This window comes from Tamandua tetradactyla, chromosome 4 (genome assembly GCF_023851605.1).
Source record: "Tamandua tetradactyla isolate mTamTet1 chromosome 4, mTamTet1.pri, whole genome shotgun sequence".
NCBI classification, from domain to species: Eukaryota; Metazoa; Chordata; class Mammalia; order Pilosa; family Myrmecophagidae; genus Tamandua; species Tamandua tetradactyla.
Window position 1 is genome coordinate 186,639,108 of NC_135330.1, and position 20,116 is coordinate 186,659,223.

The 20,116-nt window shown below is 34.2% G+C and overlaps 2 protein-coding genes across 7 annotated transcripts in view; one reads left to right on the top strand and one right to left on the bottom strand.

Moving 5' to 3' along the window:
• LOC143681628 (uncharacterized) overlaps positions 1 to 20,116 on the top strand; it is a 102,245-nt gene that overhangs the window by 24,521 nt on the left and 57,608 nt on the right. Inside the window, exons 3-4 of one of the 3 annotated variants that reach the window (XR_013174755.1) lie at positions 10,398 to 10,501; positions 11,052 to 11,209. The exons of 1 other annotated variant lie outside the window; for it this stretch is intronic. Coding sequence is in view for 1 of the 2 variants with exons in the window: in XM_077158818.1 (XP_077014933.1) it covers positions 10,398 to 10,424 (27 nt within the window). In the remaining variant the exon portion in view is untranslated. Of the gene's footprint in view, positions 1 to 10,397; positions 10,742 to 11,051; positions 11,210 to 20,116 lie in introns of those variants that run through there. One more of the 3 variants, XM_077158818.1, reaches the window with a different exon arrangement.
• The window catches only part of XPO4 (exportin 4), a 154,504-nt gene that overhangs the window by 21,553 nt on the left and 112,835 nt on the right, over positions 1 to 20,116 (bottom strand). For all 4 annotated transcript variants that reach the window (XM_077158813.1, XM_077158811.1, XM_077158812.1 and 1 more), the window contains exons 10-14: positions 8,982 to 9,158; positions 8,105 to 8,247; positions 7,458 to 7,603; positions 6,465 to 6,642; positions 1,033 to 1,192 (exon numbers count right to left, since the gene is read on the bottom strand). In XM_077158813.1, the coding sequence (XP_077014928.1) occupies positions 1,033 to 1,192; positions 6,465 to 6,642; positions 7,458 to 7,603; positions 8,105 to 8,247; positions 8,982 to 9,158 (804 nt within the window). The remainder of the gene's footprint in view (positions 1 to 1,032; positions 1,193 to 6,464; positions 6,643 to 7,457; positions 7,604 to 8,104; positions 8,248 to 8,981; positions 9,159 to 20,116) is intronic.

Below are 20,116 nucleotides of genomic sequence, written 5' to 3' on the forward strand. Positions count from 1 at the left end.
TGATCCAGATAAGTCCTGGAACCTAGCCCAGCCTCTCCAGAACATCAGAAAGTTCCATCTCCCTACCCCATATTAGTGACAGACCCTTCCAATATCAAAAATGTAGAACTGCCATAGCCCAAAGAACACCAAAGAGAGGTATGGAAAGATCAAAGGTTATGGTGGAATTATACAAAAAAGATAGGACTTAAATGAATAGGAATGCTGAATCATTAAACTGATATCTCTTTTAGTCTCCAGTATTTTAGAGTAGCTAGAAGTAAAAACCTAAGATTGTGAAATTGTAACCATGTCAAAGTCTGAAATATGTTCTACAACTAATTGTGGTGCTGCGCTTGGAAACTTATAGCTTTGTTGTATATATGTTATTGTTCACAAAAAAAGAAGTAAAAAAAAGTCGATTGTGATGATAAAAAAAGTATTTAAGCCCACTAGCCTCCTATATTCTGGAGCAGGTAGAAGGAAAAATACGAGAAGATCGTAGCCCATGACAAAATCTGGGGTCTATCCCGTAACCACTTTTTGAAGGGTGCTTTGAAAACTATTGCCTTTTAATTTCTTGCTTTGTATATATGTTATACTATATAATAAAAAAGTTTAAAAAAATTCTAATTAACATCTTAATCTGAAGTACTGCTCACTTCACAGATTATATAAATGTAATCATTTCCAGAAGTCAAAAAAAGACATCTTTGATCCACTCATATTTTCCATTGTGACTTTCCTACCTACTTTATTCTCATACTATCAATATACCAAGATGATATTTATACCAAATACAAAGAACATTAATTAACCCATCCCCAAATGGTTATCTGTAGCTTAATATTTGTTAAAATAAATGGAATCAAATGCTGTGTGCAAAAAAGTTATTAAAATGGCACCCATTCACACAGTTCTCTTCAGTGTGAAAGATGTTCAAGTTTTCAAGCAGCTGTAATTTGATCTAAAAATCACCAAGAAAAGTGTCCCCACTCCTATAGTTGTCATCATCATAATTCCAAATGAAGTTAAACAGTTTTACATTCTGACCTGATCATACAGTTTTTCATCCACCAGGAGATAAGTCTTTGCCCAGCGTTTCAGAAACCAAACAATATCTTTCCCCATTTGGGGACTTAGTAGATGAGTTAGATCTGCTCTTATTGCTCGAGATTCAACTTCTGAAACTCTTAGAATGGCAGATAACAGTCTGTAGATATAAAACAGAATTCATTTATTCTTTTATTTATTGGTTGTTTAGCCATATATTATTTTAAAGTTCTTTTATGTTTCTTTACTGTCTGGATTTAGGTCAGGCTATACTTGAAAATTTCACCAATATGACTTATAAACAAATGTGCCCCACTTTATTACTGACCTTTCAGGAAGTAGGAAATAGGACAAAGAAAAGGAAGAGAGTCAATACCTGTTATAAGTACATAGACAAATCTTAGCATTTCAGTCTAAAGAGAATTTTCGTACCAAAGATGAATACATAAAATTAAATGTTCAAAGTATAAGCTAAAGTCCTTCAACACTCCTTGAAAATCACATGGCTAGCTGTTTGCTGTTCATCTTGGTCATGTTATAGTGTAGGATCTGGGAGGTGACTTATTTAGAATGTTTTGAATATCGATTCTCATCTAAATCTGATGGTCCTACTTAATTCTTTAACACACTTGATTCTTAATGGTATTTTTAAATAAAAACCTTGCTAAAAATTATCTACATATGTGCTTTCTCATCATTTCCTACACTAAACAATTCATATGGTTGTGTGGTTTCAATAATATAGCATATTGCAGATAAGTGAAAAATTCCGTTCTGAGGGTGAGAACGGGCTGGGAACACATAATTAGAAGTGATGTATATTTAACTGGACTTTAGCCAAAAGGCAAAGAAGCAAAGATAGAACTGAAAGAATCATTAAATAACCACTGTAATAATTTTTTTAATATTACACCCAAGATATGGATTCTAATCATCCAAAGTTTGGCTTCTATTACTTTTTCCATTGCTCTCATGAGACTGAAACTATCTCTGTAATAAAATCTCATGGACATGTTTCTGTTCTTCATCCAGCTTGATGTCTCAGATGATCTTGACACTGTAAACCACTTGTGTTTTTTTGGATATAATCCTTCTCTTTAGTTTCCCCAGATTTCACCTAATCTATCCCAGACTTCATTACAATCTCCTCTTCCTGTGATCATCTTTAAATTTAGGGTTCTATCTGAAAACCACCTCTTCTGTTCACTCTACACTCCCTATACCAGCAGTTTTCAAATTTTTTTTTTTTTTACATGGGCAGGCACCAGGAAACAAACCCGGGTCCTCAGGCATGGCAGGCAAGCACTCTTACCTGCTGAGCCACCATGGCCTGCCCAGGAAGTTTTCAAAATTTTTACAATTATTTTAGGGGGTATATGTGAACAATAACCAAAAGACCCAACTACCGTACAATACCTTTTAAGTTGATGTATCAAAGTTTTCCAGTGAGTAAACAGTTTTAAATGATATAATTTTCAGTCTAATAAAATGTGCAATAAGATGGTTACATTACTCCTTTAAATTTATGCAGTGGGATTTAATCATCATAAGGTTGTTGTTGTTGTTGTTGCTTTGTGCATGGGCTGGGAACTGAACCCATTTCTCCTACGTGACAGGTGAGCATTCTACCACTGATATCATGTCTTGATACCCACCATTTTAAAAATACATAAACAGATTTTTCTCTAACAGTGAAAACTTGACATCATTTCTTTGTCTCAAACTTATTTCAATTTCACTTCTCCCATAAAGCACTATCATAAAATAATAAAATTTTTGGCTTAAATATTTTACTGATACAACTACGTATTTTTCTGAAACAAATAAGCCTATAAATTGAAATAAAACTTTAAAATATTTTCAATGCTCATGAGACTTTAAAAATGCCTTTTAGATTATTACATAATTGAGCAGAACAATACAAACATGTATGTCTTAATGAGATTAATGTAGTAGCATTTTGTTTTCCACAATTAGTTCATGTATCAGTGAATAAACATTACTTACTGCTAGAGTAAGTAGGCTGAACATTATTTGATTCCTATTTTTCACTTTAATAAATATTAAGCACTGAGAAAACTTCGTACCCATAAATAAACAGAAAGCAGTATCATCTAATTACTTGAACTTCTTTCAGTTACATGCCAAAATCAGAGCTCTACCTCAAAAATTATTTTTAATCACCTATCAACTGACAACTTGATTAGGTAGGTCCCTCTGTGATTTTATTTAATGCAAAGAACTGAAAACTTCCTGAACTGTAAAATAGTATACTATCCATTTCTTAGTCACTCACTCTGTCAACACCACACAATTTTTATCTGTCCTCTGTTTGGCATGATGCAGGTTTTTACAAACTTACACTCTATTAGAGTAAGGTTCAGAATAAGGGAGAGCTTTTGCCTTTTATTTTTTTATAAAGTAGGAAAAAGGTAAATGAAAGTGTCACAGGCAATTCTCAGGAAGATAAATTTGAGGCTCCCTTGAGAGCCTTTCTTGATTCCTTCTTCTCCCCTCACTAGGTTTTCAGTCAATGAGTAAAGACCTATAGAGCTACTTCAGAAGTGCCTCTCAAATCCACCTGCCTGTTTCCACCCTCACTGTCACCACTGCTTAAAATGCTTGCTAACTTGCCTTTTCACTCTTTACATCTATAACTATCCTCTACAGTATAATCCTTCTCAAAGAAACTGATTAGTCCACTTCCCTGCTTCAAGTCCTTTTCCCATTTTCATTCCCACCTCATTAGCCCAGCCTACCTCTCCACCTGCATTTCACCCAACCGGGCTATTTCTCTTCCCCTCCATGTTTACACACCAGCATATAAAACTTCCTCTTGCTTTGAGCCATGCTCCCTCTCACTTCTAGGCCATTTCCTATGCTATATACTCTGCCTACAATACCCTTCCCCTTCCTCAGTACCTTGAACACTCCTACTCAGTCTTGGGTATCAGTTTAGATGCAATGTCTTACCAGAAACCCTCTTCCTGTCCTACCCTGCCTAGCCAAACCCAAGAGCTCCTATACAACTCTCACAATAATTTCATTCTATCCTCAGATCCTGGCATATAGGCAGTTGAATTAACATCTGATGAAAATATCAAAACATCTTTAAATGGATGTTCCAAGGATGATCCCCCAATCCTATTTTCATTTCTTAAGCATTATATCTAAACATTTTTTATGTTCCAGACAGCCATCAAAATTTTCCATACTTTTCAAATTAATCTTGGATGACATTTCATTTCATAAACCAAAACTCAGAACAGTAAGTGAAAAGGAGCTGTCTCTAGTTTCTCCTCACCCAGCCACTCTGATTCTGGTCTGGGAAGCTGGCACCCCTCTTCTGCACTACTGGTCTCCCTGCTTCCATTTTTGCTCTCTACATTTCATTCTCAATGCAGCAGTCAGACTAGCCCTTCAAACACATAAGCTACTCTTTTGCTCTAACCCCTACCACAGGACCCACTTCATTCAGAGAAAAAGCCAAGCCTTACAAAGACCAAAAGACCCTAACTCTATTTCCTACAAAATTCCACCTCACTCTGCTTAACCCATGATGGCATTCTTGCTGTTCCTTTCAAACACAGCAGGCATGGCTTAGAACCTTTACACTGGTTGTTCACTCTGTTTGGAAGGATCACCCCTCAGGTATCTTCATGGTCAGCCCCCTTACCAACTTCAAGTCTTACATCAAAAGTCACCTTCTAAGTAAGGCTTACACTATTTAATATCACAAACAATCCTTAAAGCCTGTACTCTTGATCACCCCTACCCTGCTTGGATTTTTATCCACAGTACTTACTATTTTCTAACATACTATACAATTTAATTATTTATCATCAACTCTCCCCCTACATGGAGTTCTAAAAGGGAAGCGATTTTTGTTTTGTTTACTAATGTATCCCAAATACCTAGAATAGTGCCTGGTACATAGTATTCAACAACTATTTGTTAAATGATAACTTCTTCTTCAAGTAATATGAAGTACTTTTTTTTTTTTGGTAAATCAAACAAAGGAAGTTTCTCTAACACACCATTCAATTTTACATTAATTCTTTGGACTAATAAATGTTTATTCTCAGGTGAGGGGATTTCTTGTCCAAAATCCTCTCACCTCAACCCTCCATAGTCTGTGCTCTCAGATACCAAAGTGTTTTGCTCCCACACTGTCACAGGGACTGGCAAAAATTGAAAAAGCACTTAAAATACAAGGAAAGCATTCTTAATCCTACTCCCAGGCAAGTAATATGACAGAGAATATATCAAAGATAGCACCCTGAAATGAACTGCCTTTGTCATTAACATTCACCACGATCCAAACCAAAAACATTGATTTCCACAAATACTAAATAAAAGGAAAAGAGTAAACTATTTCCACAGAGCATTTCAATATTTTATATCAAACGAGAGAGTTTAATAATAAAGGAAATAAATTCCCAACTATTTCCTTGCTATCACCTTGACATTTCAACTTTTAAAACATCATACTTTCTAATGCACAAGTTTAAATATATCAGGTATTTTTGCACTAAAAAAAGAATAAAAGGGACAGCCAGCCTCCTAGCAAGAGTTCTTGATTTTCCAACTGACAAAAAACAATGTTATTATCATTACTGACATCTCTGCCTGACCTAAATTTAATATAAAGTCAAAGATAATGAAATTTAAAATTATGTTTTCAAATCTACTTTAAGGAACATATTTAGTCCAGGTTCACCCCTTCTTAATCTCACCATTAAGAATTAATGAATATTTTGCCATAAATATTTAGGATGATTAAAGTGAATTCTCCCATTTGAGATACTCTGCTGTCCCCTGACAGTCTCCAAAGTTTCACATATTCAGGATAAATCTTTCCAGCTTGTGAGAATTATAATTTTCTTTAAGAATACCACCAAAACGTAATTTTTAGTTTCATGAACAATAAATACACGTTAACTTTAATCTGGTTTCTAAGAATCTCAAATTCTTTTTTCCTTTATTTACTATATCTGTTGATCATCAGTATTAATTTCAGATAAAGGATTGGTATGTTTATTGCACATTAGGTTGTATGTACTTTCGAAGTCTCATTGTATTCAGAATACTTTTTTTTTGTTTTGTTTTACATGGGCAGGCACCAGCAATTGAACTCGGGTCTTCGGCATGGCAGGCGAGAACTCTGCCTGCTGGGCCACCATGGCCCACCCTCAGAATACTTTTATACTTTTTCCCTCAAGTATTGGATACAGCTATCAATTCTCACTAGAGTGACATCACTTATTTACTCATAGTGCTTGCAATCCTTTTGTATTTCAAGGCTTCTCCAAGTTTTATTTTCTTTCAGTATCAGATTTACAACATGCCTGTCACTCAAGTCATCTACCCATCAATTCAAAATTGATAAAACAGTGTAAATTACAAGAGCACAGCTATAGAGTTCATATTACCTAATCACAGAATCTGTTCTGTTGTACCCTGGGATGGAAGAAGCCTTTTCTCCTGGAGATCCCAAAATTTGAAGTGTTGTATTAATGTCAACTTCAGATGAATGCTTAATGGAATATTCCATTATTTCTGGAGGTATTAGCGGAGTCTCTCCCTGAGTATCATCAGCTAAGAGGTAGCCTTCAGTTTAAAAAAAATTAAAAATGAACACTTAACAAATCTACATTTATCAAATTGCACTACATATGTTTTCAGTTTTACCTGATTTATATACATCACATAAATTGATGTAAAAAGTAAATTATAAATGTTAATCTGTTAATGTCAGGTTTTATGAAAAAAGTTTCCTATTTCTCAATTAAATAACTCAAAAATACAGATAAGGACAAAGGACAAGTTTTCTTCACCAATTTTATAATTTATGGTGATGGAGGTTTTTAAAATCTAATACCTTTTAATAATTTTCAGTAATATAGTCTATAACACTAAAAGAAATTCTACTATTATGCCTATCAAAATCTGATATGTGAGCATTGCTTTTCAAAAGCTAAGACTTTATTTCTGGTTATTAAAAATACAGAAAAACTAATAGCATGATAGTTAACAGCGAAGATCTTAAAAATCAGACTGCCTACATCTGTATCTTGCTCCAAAAATTAATAGCAGTGTGACCATGGCCTAGTTTCTTGAACCCTCTAAGTCTCAGCTCCTTTATTTATAAAATGGGGATAATAATAATGACAATAACTAATAGTACTCATTCAGGGGGATACTATGAAAGATAACTGAGATCCATATAAACATCTGGTTTGCAACTGGCATTGAGCATTTTAACCATTATTTTAAAAAATGCACCCATAGCTCTGTGATAGCAGCTATATCCAAATTTCATCCAATACTTTGTATGGACTATAGTTTGTAGCATACACAGCTTCCTTTAAAGCTTAAACTGCATAGTTAGCAAATGCATTTTTAAAAAAGAACAACCAACCAACCTGTAACTAAAATAAGCCAGTGAATATCTTCATACAGATCATCAAGCATTTTGTTGTCAATGGTGCTTGAACCTGGTGAAGCAAGTAATTGCTGCTGATGTCTTTGTAACTCACTGTGGAGCCTTGTTACTCTTTCTTCTAATAAACTAAAAGGGGCAAAAGATAATAGCTTCATAAAATTCAATAATCAAAGACCCAGAACATTTATAATCAGTTATTAGACAATATAAATTAAAAGATTAGCATAAAAACATTCAAAAATATTTATTACAGTACACAATTGTATTCTCATAGCACTTTAGCAATTGTGATTTACTATTTATGACGAAGAATTAAAACACTACTTTACAAACAATCAAGGTTTACAACAGGCATTTGAAAATTGGTTATTCCAAGTTTTTATTTATATGGGTCAAATCATTTCTCATACCATGTTTTCCATAATCTTTCTGCCATCTATCCTGTAGTGCCTGTGCTCCAAATGTATATGCCAAGGAATGCAATCATGAGTATGTTTCTGTCCATTTGTTCCAGTGGGCTGGAATACGGGGTGGGGGTGTTTAAAGTCTTTAAACACTTTAAGTGCTGTCCAGGGAATTGTGAATATAGAGTATTTTCTCCATGGGGTTTCTTTGGACTGTTTGTACCTTGTAAGAAGAGGTATACAGTGTTCTGCAGCAATTCTTCCTAGCATTCCTACACTGGCTAGTTGATCAGAAAACTGGTCTCGATCATCTTCTTGAAGTTCACTTATTTCTTCCTCCTCACGAGAGGCCACACCATTGGCAGTCTATTATAGAGAAACGAAATAAAGAACGAGCAATTGCATTACTGGGTTTGATAAACATGAACTTCTGCTGTACTATAAAATAATTTTCAGGACTGCAAATGAAAGGCAGAACTAGATAGAACCAACCTTCTAGTACAGTTGCCAAGGGACTCCTTTTCTAATTATGCTGCTAGTCCTAATAGTTACAAAAAGGGGAAAAAACAATGAAAAGAAAAAGTAGGGCGTATTTACCCCCAACATAAATAACATAGCTAACTGCATACCTATGACCAACTTCCCATATCACAGAATTTAACTTCTATCATTGAAAGGATTTGGCATCTTTAAAATTCACGGTTGGGGTGTAAGGGTAGTTTAGTAGTAGAATACTCGCCTGCCATGCGGGAGGCCCGGGTTTAATTCCTGGTCTATGCACTTCCCAAAAGAACAAACAAGCAAAACAAACAAACAAATAAATTAAAAAATTCAACAAATTTTTGTTGCGATAATGGGATGCTCACATGGAAAAATAATGAAATGTGATCTTGCCATACAGCATACAAAGAAAAAAAAATCCATAGTATTCTACTATTATGATACAATGTATAATGAGACTATAATGTGTTTTTTTTTTGGCATGGGCAGGCACTGGGAATCGAACCCGGGTCTCCAGCATGACAGGCGAGAACTCTGCCTGCTGAGCTACCGTGGTCCGCCCTGTATGATTTTTAATTACCATCTAGCTTAAAACTTACCAAATTCCTGGTGCCATCTGGAGCAGCTAGGTGGCACTGAATATAGGAATTAAAAACTTGAACTGCATGCTGGGTAAAAAAGCCTTTATGGAAATGTTTGTCATCTTGAACCAAAGTTAGCCAGGATTCCAACAATTTATCATATGCCTCCATATATACCATATCATCTTTATCAAGCTAGAAGAAAAGAACACTCATAAAACAAATGGCCAGATAAATAAAATGAACACTATACCAAGAGTCACACAGCTAAGCATAAAAATAGTTTATAAAGTTTTCCTTTAACAAAAGTTTCCCATTTTATTCAATAACCTAGCTAAATGGGCTCATTCCAAAATTAATTAATCAATTCAAATGGTGAAGCAAAAAAATGTGCAGGCTTTTAATGACACTCTCTAAAATTTCTCTAACCTCAGCCCTGAATTAGCTGTTCAGGGCTTTGGAGAATGTGTATTTTTCAAATAAAAATAATAACACTTTCCTGTAATCAAGAAAAGAATTGTTCTAATAAAAAAGACATAATGTGCACTTCCTACATTCTTCTTTTTTATTTTTTTCGCATGGACAGGCACCAGAAATTGAACCTGGGTCTCTGGCATAGCAGGTGAGAATTATGCCACTGAGCCACTGCCGCACCGCCCATGTACACTCCTTAAAATGATTTTAGAGGAACTAAAGAATGATGAAACTACACTGAACCAATTAGCATATTTAATAATATATGGGAAGAACGTCAAAGATGCTTCACTTTATAATTCAAAGATAATTCACTTTATAATTAAAAAGTAAATTCCAAATAGTAGAAAATATATTCAATATATTCAATATTCACTGACTCAACCCATAAAATTAGAGAAGTATCAAAAGTTCCCCCTTTTTAAGGAGAAAAATCAAAAGTTTCATGTGCATAAACACCTTGTGAATATGAAAATGAATACTCTCCCTTTCTCTTTTTGGTTTACTCCCATCAGTTACTTTTTCTTCTTAAAAAAGGAAACCCGTGGGAAAAAACATTAGAAAATAGCTGACTATAAAAAAGGGATAGGTAAATAAAAACTTAGGGGAGGCCTAGTCTCCACCCCGACTCTCTGAGTACTTAGATTAGGATTCTTTCTGACAGTGAAAGCCATAACTATATCTGCATGTGATATACTAGTAAGACCATACATACTACTGTATTATACACTTCAGTATATTCCTAGTGAAATTATTTGGAATTTTCTTCTTTCCTATTCTGTCTGTTCATTTAGCAACTATTATTATTAATGTCAAGTTTTTACACCAAAAGCATTAAGTTATTAAAAAGGAGAAATTTTCAGAGAAAAAGGTAAGGAAGACTTTGTACATCATCATGACATTTTACAGAAGTATTTGTGTTCTGATAACACACTGAATGAAGCTAATGTCTCTTAAAAGGCTGCAAATACCTGGAGACAGGAATGAACCTGGCATGTACAAGCGAGTTTCCATATGCCCAGAGCAGTCGACAACCAGACCCAATACAACATGAGATTGGAGAGGTAGGCAAGGAATACATCAAGAAAGCCATTACAAGCTATGATTAGGACTACTGGATTTTCTTCTAATTACAGTAAGAAGTCACAACATTGTTTTTAACACAGGTTATATTATAAATTTCTTAAAAATAAAACAAACAAAAAACCCACTGTCTGTTCTGTAAGTATGATGGGGCCCTGGACTAGGATGGAGGTGCTGTTGAGAGGCTAGACTGAGCATACATTTTGGAGGAAGAACTGACAGGATGGCTCGTGAAACTGGAAATGTGGCCTGAGGGAAAGAGAAAAGTAGGGGGGTAACCTGGAGAGATGATGGTCTCTTTACTAAAATGTGGAATATGGGAAAGTGGGGACAGGGGCAGGAGCAGCAGTGGCATGTGAAATGGCAGGGATGGGATCACAAAAATTTTTATTTTGGACAAGTTTGGGATGCAAATTAGGCATCCAAGTGGGAATGTCCAATATACATCTGGAGTTTAGGAAAGAGATCAAGGCTAGAATTATAAATTTGGGGATCATCAGCATATAGTGATCTACATATTTATTTTTCAAGTGACAAAACCAAAAAGGGCCCACAGAAGACTGAGCGAGCCACTGAGGTAAGAGGAATACCAGGAACCTGTGGTCACAGAAGCCAAACTGCAAATTAATTAGAATTAATTTATGCTTTCTTATGCCTTTGGCTTTTATTAACCCTCAGGATATATGGGAAAATAGTGATTATCTATGTCCAATGGACCTCTTTAATATCTTTAAGTCCTTTTGTGAAAAATTCATATAAAAATGAACAGCGAATTTTTCTAAGAATTTAAACACAACAAACCCAAATTTTCATTCTATATTTCCTTGGCTTTAAAGGGATACATACCCAAAATGGGCAAACAGTTTTGAATGTGACTAAGTAGAATACATCCAACTTGTAAATACTTTTAAAGTCCCATCTTTAATAGGATCTAATTTATTATTAACACTGGTTCTTCTCCTTGCTCAGGTATCAACAAAATATATTACTTTTGAAAATTCTGACGGTTCATAATTTTGTTGAAGGAAAGATGGCCATCCTCTTGGCTTCATAACTGAAAAGCATTTGTATTTTTAGATTTATAAACACAATAAAATGATTAATCCAATGATTTTTTTTTCATTTCAACATGTCACCTTTGTATACATTGCTTTCATCATTGGTACAATTAAAAATCCTACCCATAAATGATACTGCAAGAACATAAAGAAAGATGAAAGAAACTACTGTAAACATCTTTTTAGCAAAATTAGATGGTACAGATTCTTGTCACATAGTACTGGGTGATGAATTTCTTCTAGTGGAATGACTGGATGAGAATACCACATATTTTGTTGTCCTCAGAGATATATTGTTTACTCCTCAGTTACTGAGTTTGAAGAAACTTACCTAAGATATGATTAGCTAAAACTCAATCTGAGATCTTACTTATAATTTTTACTATCATTGTTAGAGCCTTGAGTGCTGCTGTTTCTTTATATTCATTTTATTCACTGTGAAGTATCTTGTTCTGCCAATTTTCTTCTTTGTGATTACGGGCAAAAAATGAAAATTCTGAATTCTAAATAGTGTTCAATGAAACACTAAAAAAAAAGACTTAAAAACAGGTGTCTCTAAACTTCCTTTATAACTTCTTGAAAGTTCATATTATACTTTGGGCAATACAATCAGAATATTGAAAAATAACAAATTATAGTGATTTCTTTCACTATTATATCATCCTTCTAGGTGATTTCATTTTCTTATTACTTTAGTGGTTTTTTTTATTATAAATGGGAATAATTGATGAGTAATGCTGAAATAATTCCTAAGCTGAGGAAATGGCAAAACGTGATAAGATGTAGGAGAAATAAGATTAAGATTCCATGATGTATTTCAGACTTATAAAAAGGTTCCCTGACAGTCCTTTTTCACACATCTAGATCTTTTTCAGAAGTGGTAGAAATTGGCAGTTAAGGGTACCTTCAGTCTAGACTGACACTGGTCACATCCCAGGTAAAATGCAGATTATATAGTCACACTTTATAAATGGTGATTAAATGGAACTATTCAAGCCAATTTTTGTAGTTGTGAGTACTATATAACTTAATCAAGGGCTTCTATCAAAGTATTTCTTCAGTAAAATGTGCAGTTTGTGGTCCGCTGATGAGCACAAAGTGAGTATCACTGAGCTTATCTGAATGATTAGGATGTGATCAATGCCCATATATTATCAGTTCAGATATCTCCAGTGCCGTTTTCACCCTTTCATTGTGAGTCATATACAGGGTTTGTAAACATCAAAGGTGTTTATTATCCAGTCTGCCTCACTGTTAATCTGTTCACAGATATTTATTTACTAATGAGTTTTTTCTTAAATGTCATGGGATAGGAAAAGGAAGTGTTTGTTCTTCATTTACTAAATGATTGTAAATTCCAGTTTTTCATCAAAACAAAATTCCATTGGTTTAAAAAAAAAAAAAGATCTTCTGGACCCATAAGGTAATTGCAAGATAGAATGAGTTTTATTCCAATTTTTTAAAAGGCCTTTTTGTTCTCATTTAAGATTGCTAAGAAAGAATAAAAGTTAAGAAAAATAAAACCTTACAAACAGAACTGTTCAAAGAAACTAAAAAACTAAAATTGGGTACAACAGACCCTGATGATAAATTTAAAGATAACTTAAAGTTAAAGACCAAGTTAAGAATGTTGCCAGAATAGCCAAATAAAATTTGTTAAAGTATGACCTGTTGTCATAGGGTTGAGGATTCCATATCATTTACTGTCTCCTCCAGGAAGCTCTACAAGGTATTTTTATTTCTAATTTTATATTTACTTAATATTAGGAAAAATTCCTCTCAGGAGCTGGTATGCTTCTTCTTTTCACACACACTCCTATTAAAGAACTGTACTACTAAAAGCAACAGAGTCACACGGTAATTTAAATTTAAGAATTTTTGCTGCAGCAAAAATTAGTACAAATAAATTTAGTGAGCCATTCTGCTACTGTTTTTACTTTTTCTTTTTTTTTGGCTTTTAATAAAAGGGAATTTATTTCATTAGTTCTTCAGAGGAAAGGCAGCTAACTTTGATCTGAGGTTCTTTCTTATATAGGAAGGCTCAGGGTGATCTCTGCTGGCCTTCTCTCCAGGACACTGGGTTCCAACAACTTTCCCTGGGGTGATTTCTTTCTGCTTCTCCAAAGGTCTAGGCTGAGATGAGGTATGCTGAGCTGCTTGGGCTGTGCGACTTTGAGCTCTCTCATTTAAGCACCAGCTAATTAAATCAAATATTCATTGCAGCAGGCACGCCTCCTAGCCGACTGCAGATGTAATCAGCAACAGATGAGGTTCACATACCATTGGCCCATGTCCACAGCAACAGAACTAGGCAACTTCACCTGGCCAAGTTGACAACTAATCTAACTACCACAACAATATTTTAAACACCAAGAACTTATTTTAATAAGAGAAATTTTAATTTCCAACTCTCTAAAGTTCACAGACCAATGATCTATAATGAACTTTATTACACTTTGCCTGGGCAATATTCAACCTCCCTTTGTTTCTTTTTTTCCCCTCAACATTTTAATTTGAAAGTTTTCAACCCCATTAAAGTTAAAATATTTTATAGTGAATACCCACCTACCATCTTGACTCTACTATTAACATTTTTTTTATTTTTAAATTTTATTTATTTAAATACCAAAAAACACCTAACAAACAAACATTCCTATTTTAATCATTCCGTTCTACATATATAATCAGTAATTCACAGTATCATCACATAGTTGCATATTCATCATGATCATTTCTTGGAACATTTGCATCTATTCAGAAAAAGAAATAAAACGAAAACAGGAAAAAAAATTTATACATACCATATCCCATATCCCTCCCTTTCACTGATTACTAGCATTTCAAACTAAATTTATTTTAACATTTGTTCCCCCTACTATTTATTTTTATTCCATATGTTCTACTCGTCTGTTGACAAGGTAGATAAAAGGAGCATCAGACATAAGGTTTTCACAATCACACAGTCACACTGTGAAAGCTGTATCATTATACAGTCATCTTCAAGAAACATGGCTACTGGAACACAGCTCTATATTTTCAGGCAGTTCCCTCCAGCCTCTCCATTATATCTTGAATAACAAGGTGATATCTACTTAATGCGTAAGGATAACCTCCAGGATAACCTCTCAACTCTGTTTGGAATCTCTCAGCCATTGACACTTTGTCTCATTTTGCTCTTCCCCCTTTTGGTCGAGAAGGTTTTCTCAATCCCTTGATGCTGAGTCTCAGCTCATTCTAGAATTTCTATCCCACGTTGCCAGGAAGGTCCACACCCCTTGGAGTCATGTCCCACGTAGACGGGGGAGGGTGGTGAGTTTGCTTGTTGTGTTGGCTGGAGAGAGAGGCCACATCTGAGTTTCGAAAGAGGCTCTCTTGGGGGTGACTCTTAGGCCTAATTTTAGGTAAGCTTGACCTATCATTTGTGGGGTTAAGTTTCATATGAACAAACCCCAGGACTGGGGACTCAGCCTATAGCTTTGGTTGTCTGCACTGCTTGTGAGAATATCAAGAATTCAACTTGGGGAAGTTGAATTTTCCCCTTCTCATCATTCCCCCAAGGGGACTTTGCAAATACTTTTTTATTTACTGTTCAAATCACTTTGGGATTTATCGGAGCATCACTCTGGACAAACTAACAAAATCTCATGTCCTACTCAAGGTTCCATGTACTTATGGCGTTCTATTAAGCTGTCTACATAAGTTATATTAGGAAATGCACTAGTCAAAATATAAATTTTGTACCGAATAAACCTTTTTTTATTCAGTCTCACACATAAGTTGAAATTTTAAAATATTAATTACCATCTATTTTCAGCACTCTGCAGTAATGACATTCCTTTTTTCTTCCTCATGCAAAAACATTTTTTAAATTTGTACATTTAGTCACTATCATGTACACTCTAGGCATTCCTACAGTATACCATCTCAGTCTATATTGTCCGGTTTTACTTTTAAAACCATGATTTCTGAACTAATTAATGATATAAGGAAATGCTCATATTAATAATGTTAATAAAAAGAAATGATTTTCCTTTTATTTAAGTATAATTAGTAAACCCTGAAAAAACTCTGGAAAAAAATAGAGCAAGCATTAATAGCAGTTAAGTTTTAGAAGGTAAAATTACAAATAATGTGGTTTCCTTCTAATTTCTTACTTTTCCAAAATTAAAAAAAAAGGCATTTATATAGGTCTGTGTATAAACAACAAGATGCCAAGAAAGACTGTTACCCAAACCATAACATGACTATATATGATGGGTGATGAAATTTTGGAGAATTTTATCTTTATGCAGTAGGAATTATTTTTTGCAATGAGCATGTACCATTTTTGCAAATTAAAACTGAATTTTCAAATGATATTAGTAAGAAAATCGAAATTATTAATGAAGCAAACAGTTTAAAACTTATAAGAAATGGACACATTCCTAGAAAAAATAACTTGGCAAATCTGATCAAGAAAGAAAGAAAGAAAAACTTGAATCCTTTCATGATCAACCATTTCAAAAAAAAATCAGTTAAAATTTTTCCCCAAAAGGAAATACCAGGCTCAGTAGATTCACAGGTGAGTTCTACTGAACTAGCAAAAAATGAATAAATAACAGATTATACCAATCTTCTACAAACTGATCTAGAGAATAGAGAAAGAGCATGTTTAGGAAGTAATCCATGAAGCTGGTATAACTTTGATACCAAATGAATCTAACAGTGTACAAAAAACATGACACAACATGATCAAGTTAGGTTCAATTCAGAAATCCAAGGGTAATTTTAATACTAGAAAAATTTATGTAAGCAATTTATCACATTAACAAATTCAGCAGATTAGCAATGAATAATATTTAATACTCATTCATGTAAAACAAAACAGAGAAACCTATTAGCTACTGTGATAAAGGATAGCTCACTAACCTACAGCAAACATTATACCTAATGATGAACCAGAAATGATGTCTTCTATATATAATTATATTCAATACATATAGGAAATAAGTAAGAAATACACTGTACAATAAGAAGATGAAATAAAAAAATTAAGGTTGAAAAGGAAGAAGCAAAATTGTCATTATTCACAGATGAGATGATTATCCATGGAAAACAGACTTCAAAGACAAATTATTAAGAACTTTGAAATTTGAATAAATCAATATACAAATACTGGTTGCATTTTTCTATGCCAACAGCAAATGGAGAAAAGAAGTTTAAAAAAGATACTATATGGGGTGGGCCATGGTGGCTCAGCAGGCAGAGTTCTTGCCTGAGATGCTGGAGACCTGGGTTTAATTCCCAGTGTCTGCCTGTGCAAAAAAAAAAGATACTATATGCAATTGCAATAAAAAGTAAGGTACTTAAGAAAAATTTATTCTAATATTGGAAGACAATATATAAGAATTAAATTAGTATAAAGAAATGACACATATGCATAAGCAGAGTTAATATAGTGAAGATGCCCACTCTCCTCAAACCAAAAACTCAACAAATCCCAATTCAACAAACAGACAAAATTTATACGTTAAGACTGAAGAGCCAAATATATCTAAGACTTTCCTGAAGAAGAATAAGGTGAGGGAACTTGTCCTACCACATATCTAGACTTCCCCTTAGAACAAAATGTATAGGTACAGAAATGGACAAACTGACCAATGAATTTTATTAGACAGCTCAGAGAAAGACCCATATGTATGTGGAAACTAGACGCATGACAGTGACAGTCCAGCAAGATCATTAAGAAATGAGAGGCTATTCAATACATATTGCTGGAAAAATCTGCTATCCATTGGAAAAAAATGAAATTGGATCTTTACATGATACCATTTTCAAAATTCAATTCTAAGATGGTTAAATCGTGAAAGACAAACTTCATAAAGTTTTTAGAAGAAACCACAGGAAGAATAGATTTCTTAATCAAGGCACCAATAATGCTAATCATAAAATAAAATAAAATAAATTAAATGACATTAAGATAAAGACTATATGTTCATTAAAATATACCATAAAGCCTAAAGGCAATGTGATATCTAAGACTGGATTGAGGAACAGAAAGAGAACACTAGTGGAAAAATCACTGAAACTGAAATAAAATCTCTAGTTAATAATAATGTCCCAATGCAAACTTCTTGGTTTTGACAAATGTATTATGATTACAGTTATGTAGTAGTAGGAGAAATTAGGTGAAAGGTATATAAGATCTCTCTGTACTATCCAACTTTTCTGTAAATCTAAAATCATTCAAAATGAAATTTAAAATATATATACTATAAGGTGAAACGAAGAATGACAAAACTGGGAGAACATATCTGCAACACTTAATCAGCAAAAGATTAGTGTTCAGAATAAAGTATTTCTGTAAATCAATAAGAAAAAGGCAAATAACCTGAAAGGAAAATGGTAATGAACATGAACAAAGCATTTCACAAGAGGAATCATGGGAATTATTTATCATATATATGAAAAGATGCTCTACATTATTAGCAATGAGGAAAAAAAGTCAAGACCCTATTTTCTATATGCTAGTTTGGCAAAAATGTGAAGTCATTAAGTTTGGTAAGGACATGAATCAGTGATAACTCACACACACAACACTGGTAGACCTGCAAATTAGTCCAATCACTTCAACATTTTGACACAATCTTGTAAAACTGAACGTTGTTGGGTACAAGATCAACACCCAAAATTCAGTATTTCTACACAGACACTGAACAATCAGAAGAAGAAATCAAGAAAACAATTCAATTTACTATAGCAGCTAAAAGTATTTAAAAATCCAATCAAGGAAGCACAAAAGGCTTGTACACAGAAAACTCAAAACATTGTCAAAAGGAATCAAAGATATCAAAGAAAGCCTAAATAAATGGAAGGACAGCCTGAGTTCATAGATCAGTAGACTACTATTAAGATGTCAATTCTATCCAAAGGAATTTACAGATTCAATGCAATCCCAATCAAAATTTGAACAACGCTCCAACCTTCAGATTTACATGGAAGGGAAGGGAAGGGAAGGGAAGGGAAGGGAAGGGAAGGGAAGGGAAGGGAAGGGGCTCCATATAGAAAAGCCAACTTGAAAAAGAAGAACAAAGTTAGAAGACTTATACTTTGCAATGTTAAAACTTATTGAGTGAAAAGCCATGGAAGCAGGAAGCTGAAAGCAATGAAACCCAGAAGAGAAGGTAGAGACCAGCAGATGCCACTATATGCCTTATCAAGTGGCAGAGCAGTCCAGGACTGCTGGCAGCCAGTCTTTGGGAAGAAAGCAATGCTCTGATTTGGATGTTTTTCTCGGCCGCAAAACTATGCTCATAAGTTACAAGAGGAAGCACAGCAACTCTCTAGTGGAGAAATCAGACCATGCCTGAATCAGGTGATCAAAATTAACATCAGCAACAAGGGACACAGAGACAGACATCATGTACCTTCAGATGTGATGCTCCAAGAAAAACACAACACAACTTTTACAGTATTCCAGCATAACCTGAATCTAGCCAATGAACTATAGACAAACTAGATGAGGAAAATTATATTTTTAAAAAAGGATCTGTAGTCTTTACAAAGACCGATGTCACAAAAGACAAAGAAAAGTTAGGGAAATGTTACAGAATTAAATAAGGGAGACTTAAAAAATGCACCAACTAAACGCAATACCTGATCCTATATTGGAAGGCAAGGTTCTATAAAAAGCAGTAATGGACAAATTAAAAAATTGGATTATGGCTAACAGATCAGGTAAAAGAATAGTATCAATGTTAAATTTACTGAAGTTGATAACTCTGTTGTGGTTGGGCAAGAGAATATCATTATTCTTAGAAAATATACATTGAAGTATTTAGTGCAGGGCCTTGGCACATGCCACTCTTAAATGATTGGGAAAAGACAGACAGATTGATGATAGATGATTAGATAAATGAGAGATGAGAGATGAGAGATAATAAATTAGATGAGAGTGATACAGAAAAAGAGAGCACAAATAAAAAATGGGGGTAAAGTAAATCTGGTTTAAGAGTTTATGGGATGTACTGTGTATTATTCTATTCTTTAAACTTTTCTGAAAGATTGAAATTATGTCCAAAGTTTTTTTTAAAGGGGGGAAAAACCCTTATTACAAAGCCACAATAATCAAATAAGCATTGTACTGGCAGAAGGACAGACATATAGACCAATGGAATCGTACTGCATGCTCAAAAATCAACCACCATGTTTATGATCAACCAATTTTTGACAAGGAGGCAAAGACAACTTATACAGTGGTTTGAAAGTATTATGTACCCAGAAAAGCCATGTTCTAATGCTGATTCAGTCTGGTGGGAGGAGTCATTTCTTTTAATCCTGATTCAATACCATAGGTTGGAAATTTTTTATTAGATTATCCCCACAGAGATGTGGCACACCCAATTGTGGATGTGACCTTTTGAGTAGATGGAGATGTGACTCTACCCCTTCCGGGTGGGTCTTGATTCGTTTACTTGTCTTTAAAAGGGGAAACATTTTGGAGAAACCTCAGAAATGACAAGAGAACAGATGTAGGCACTTGGAGAACAGTTGCTTTGG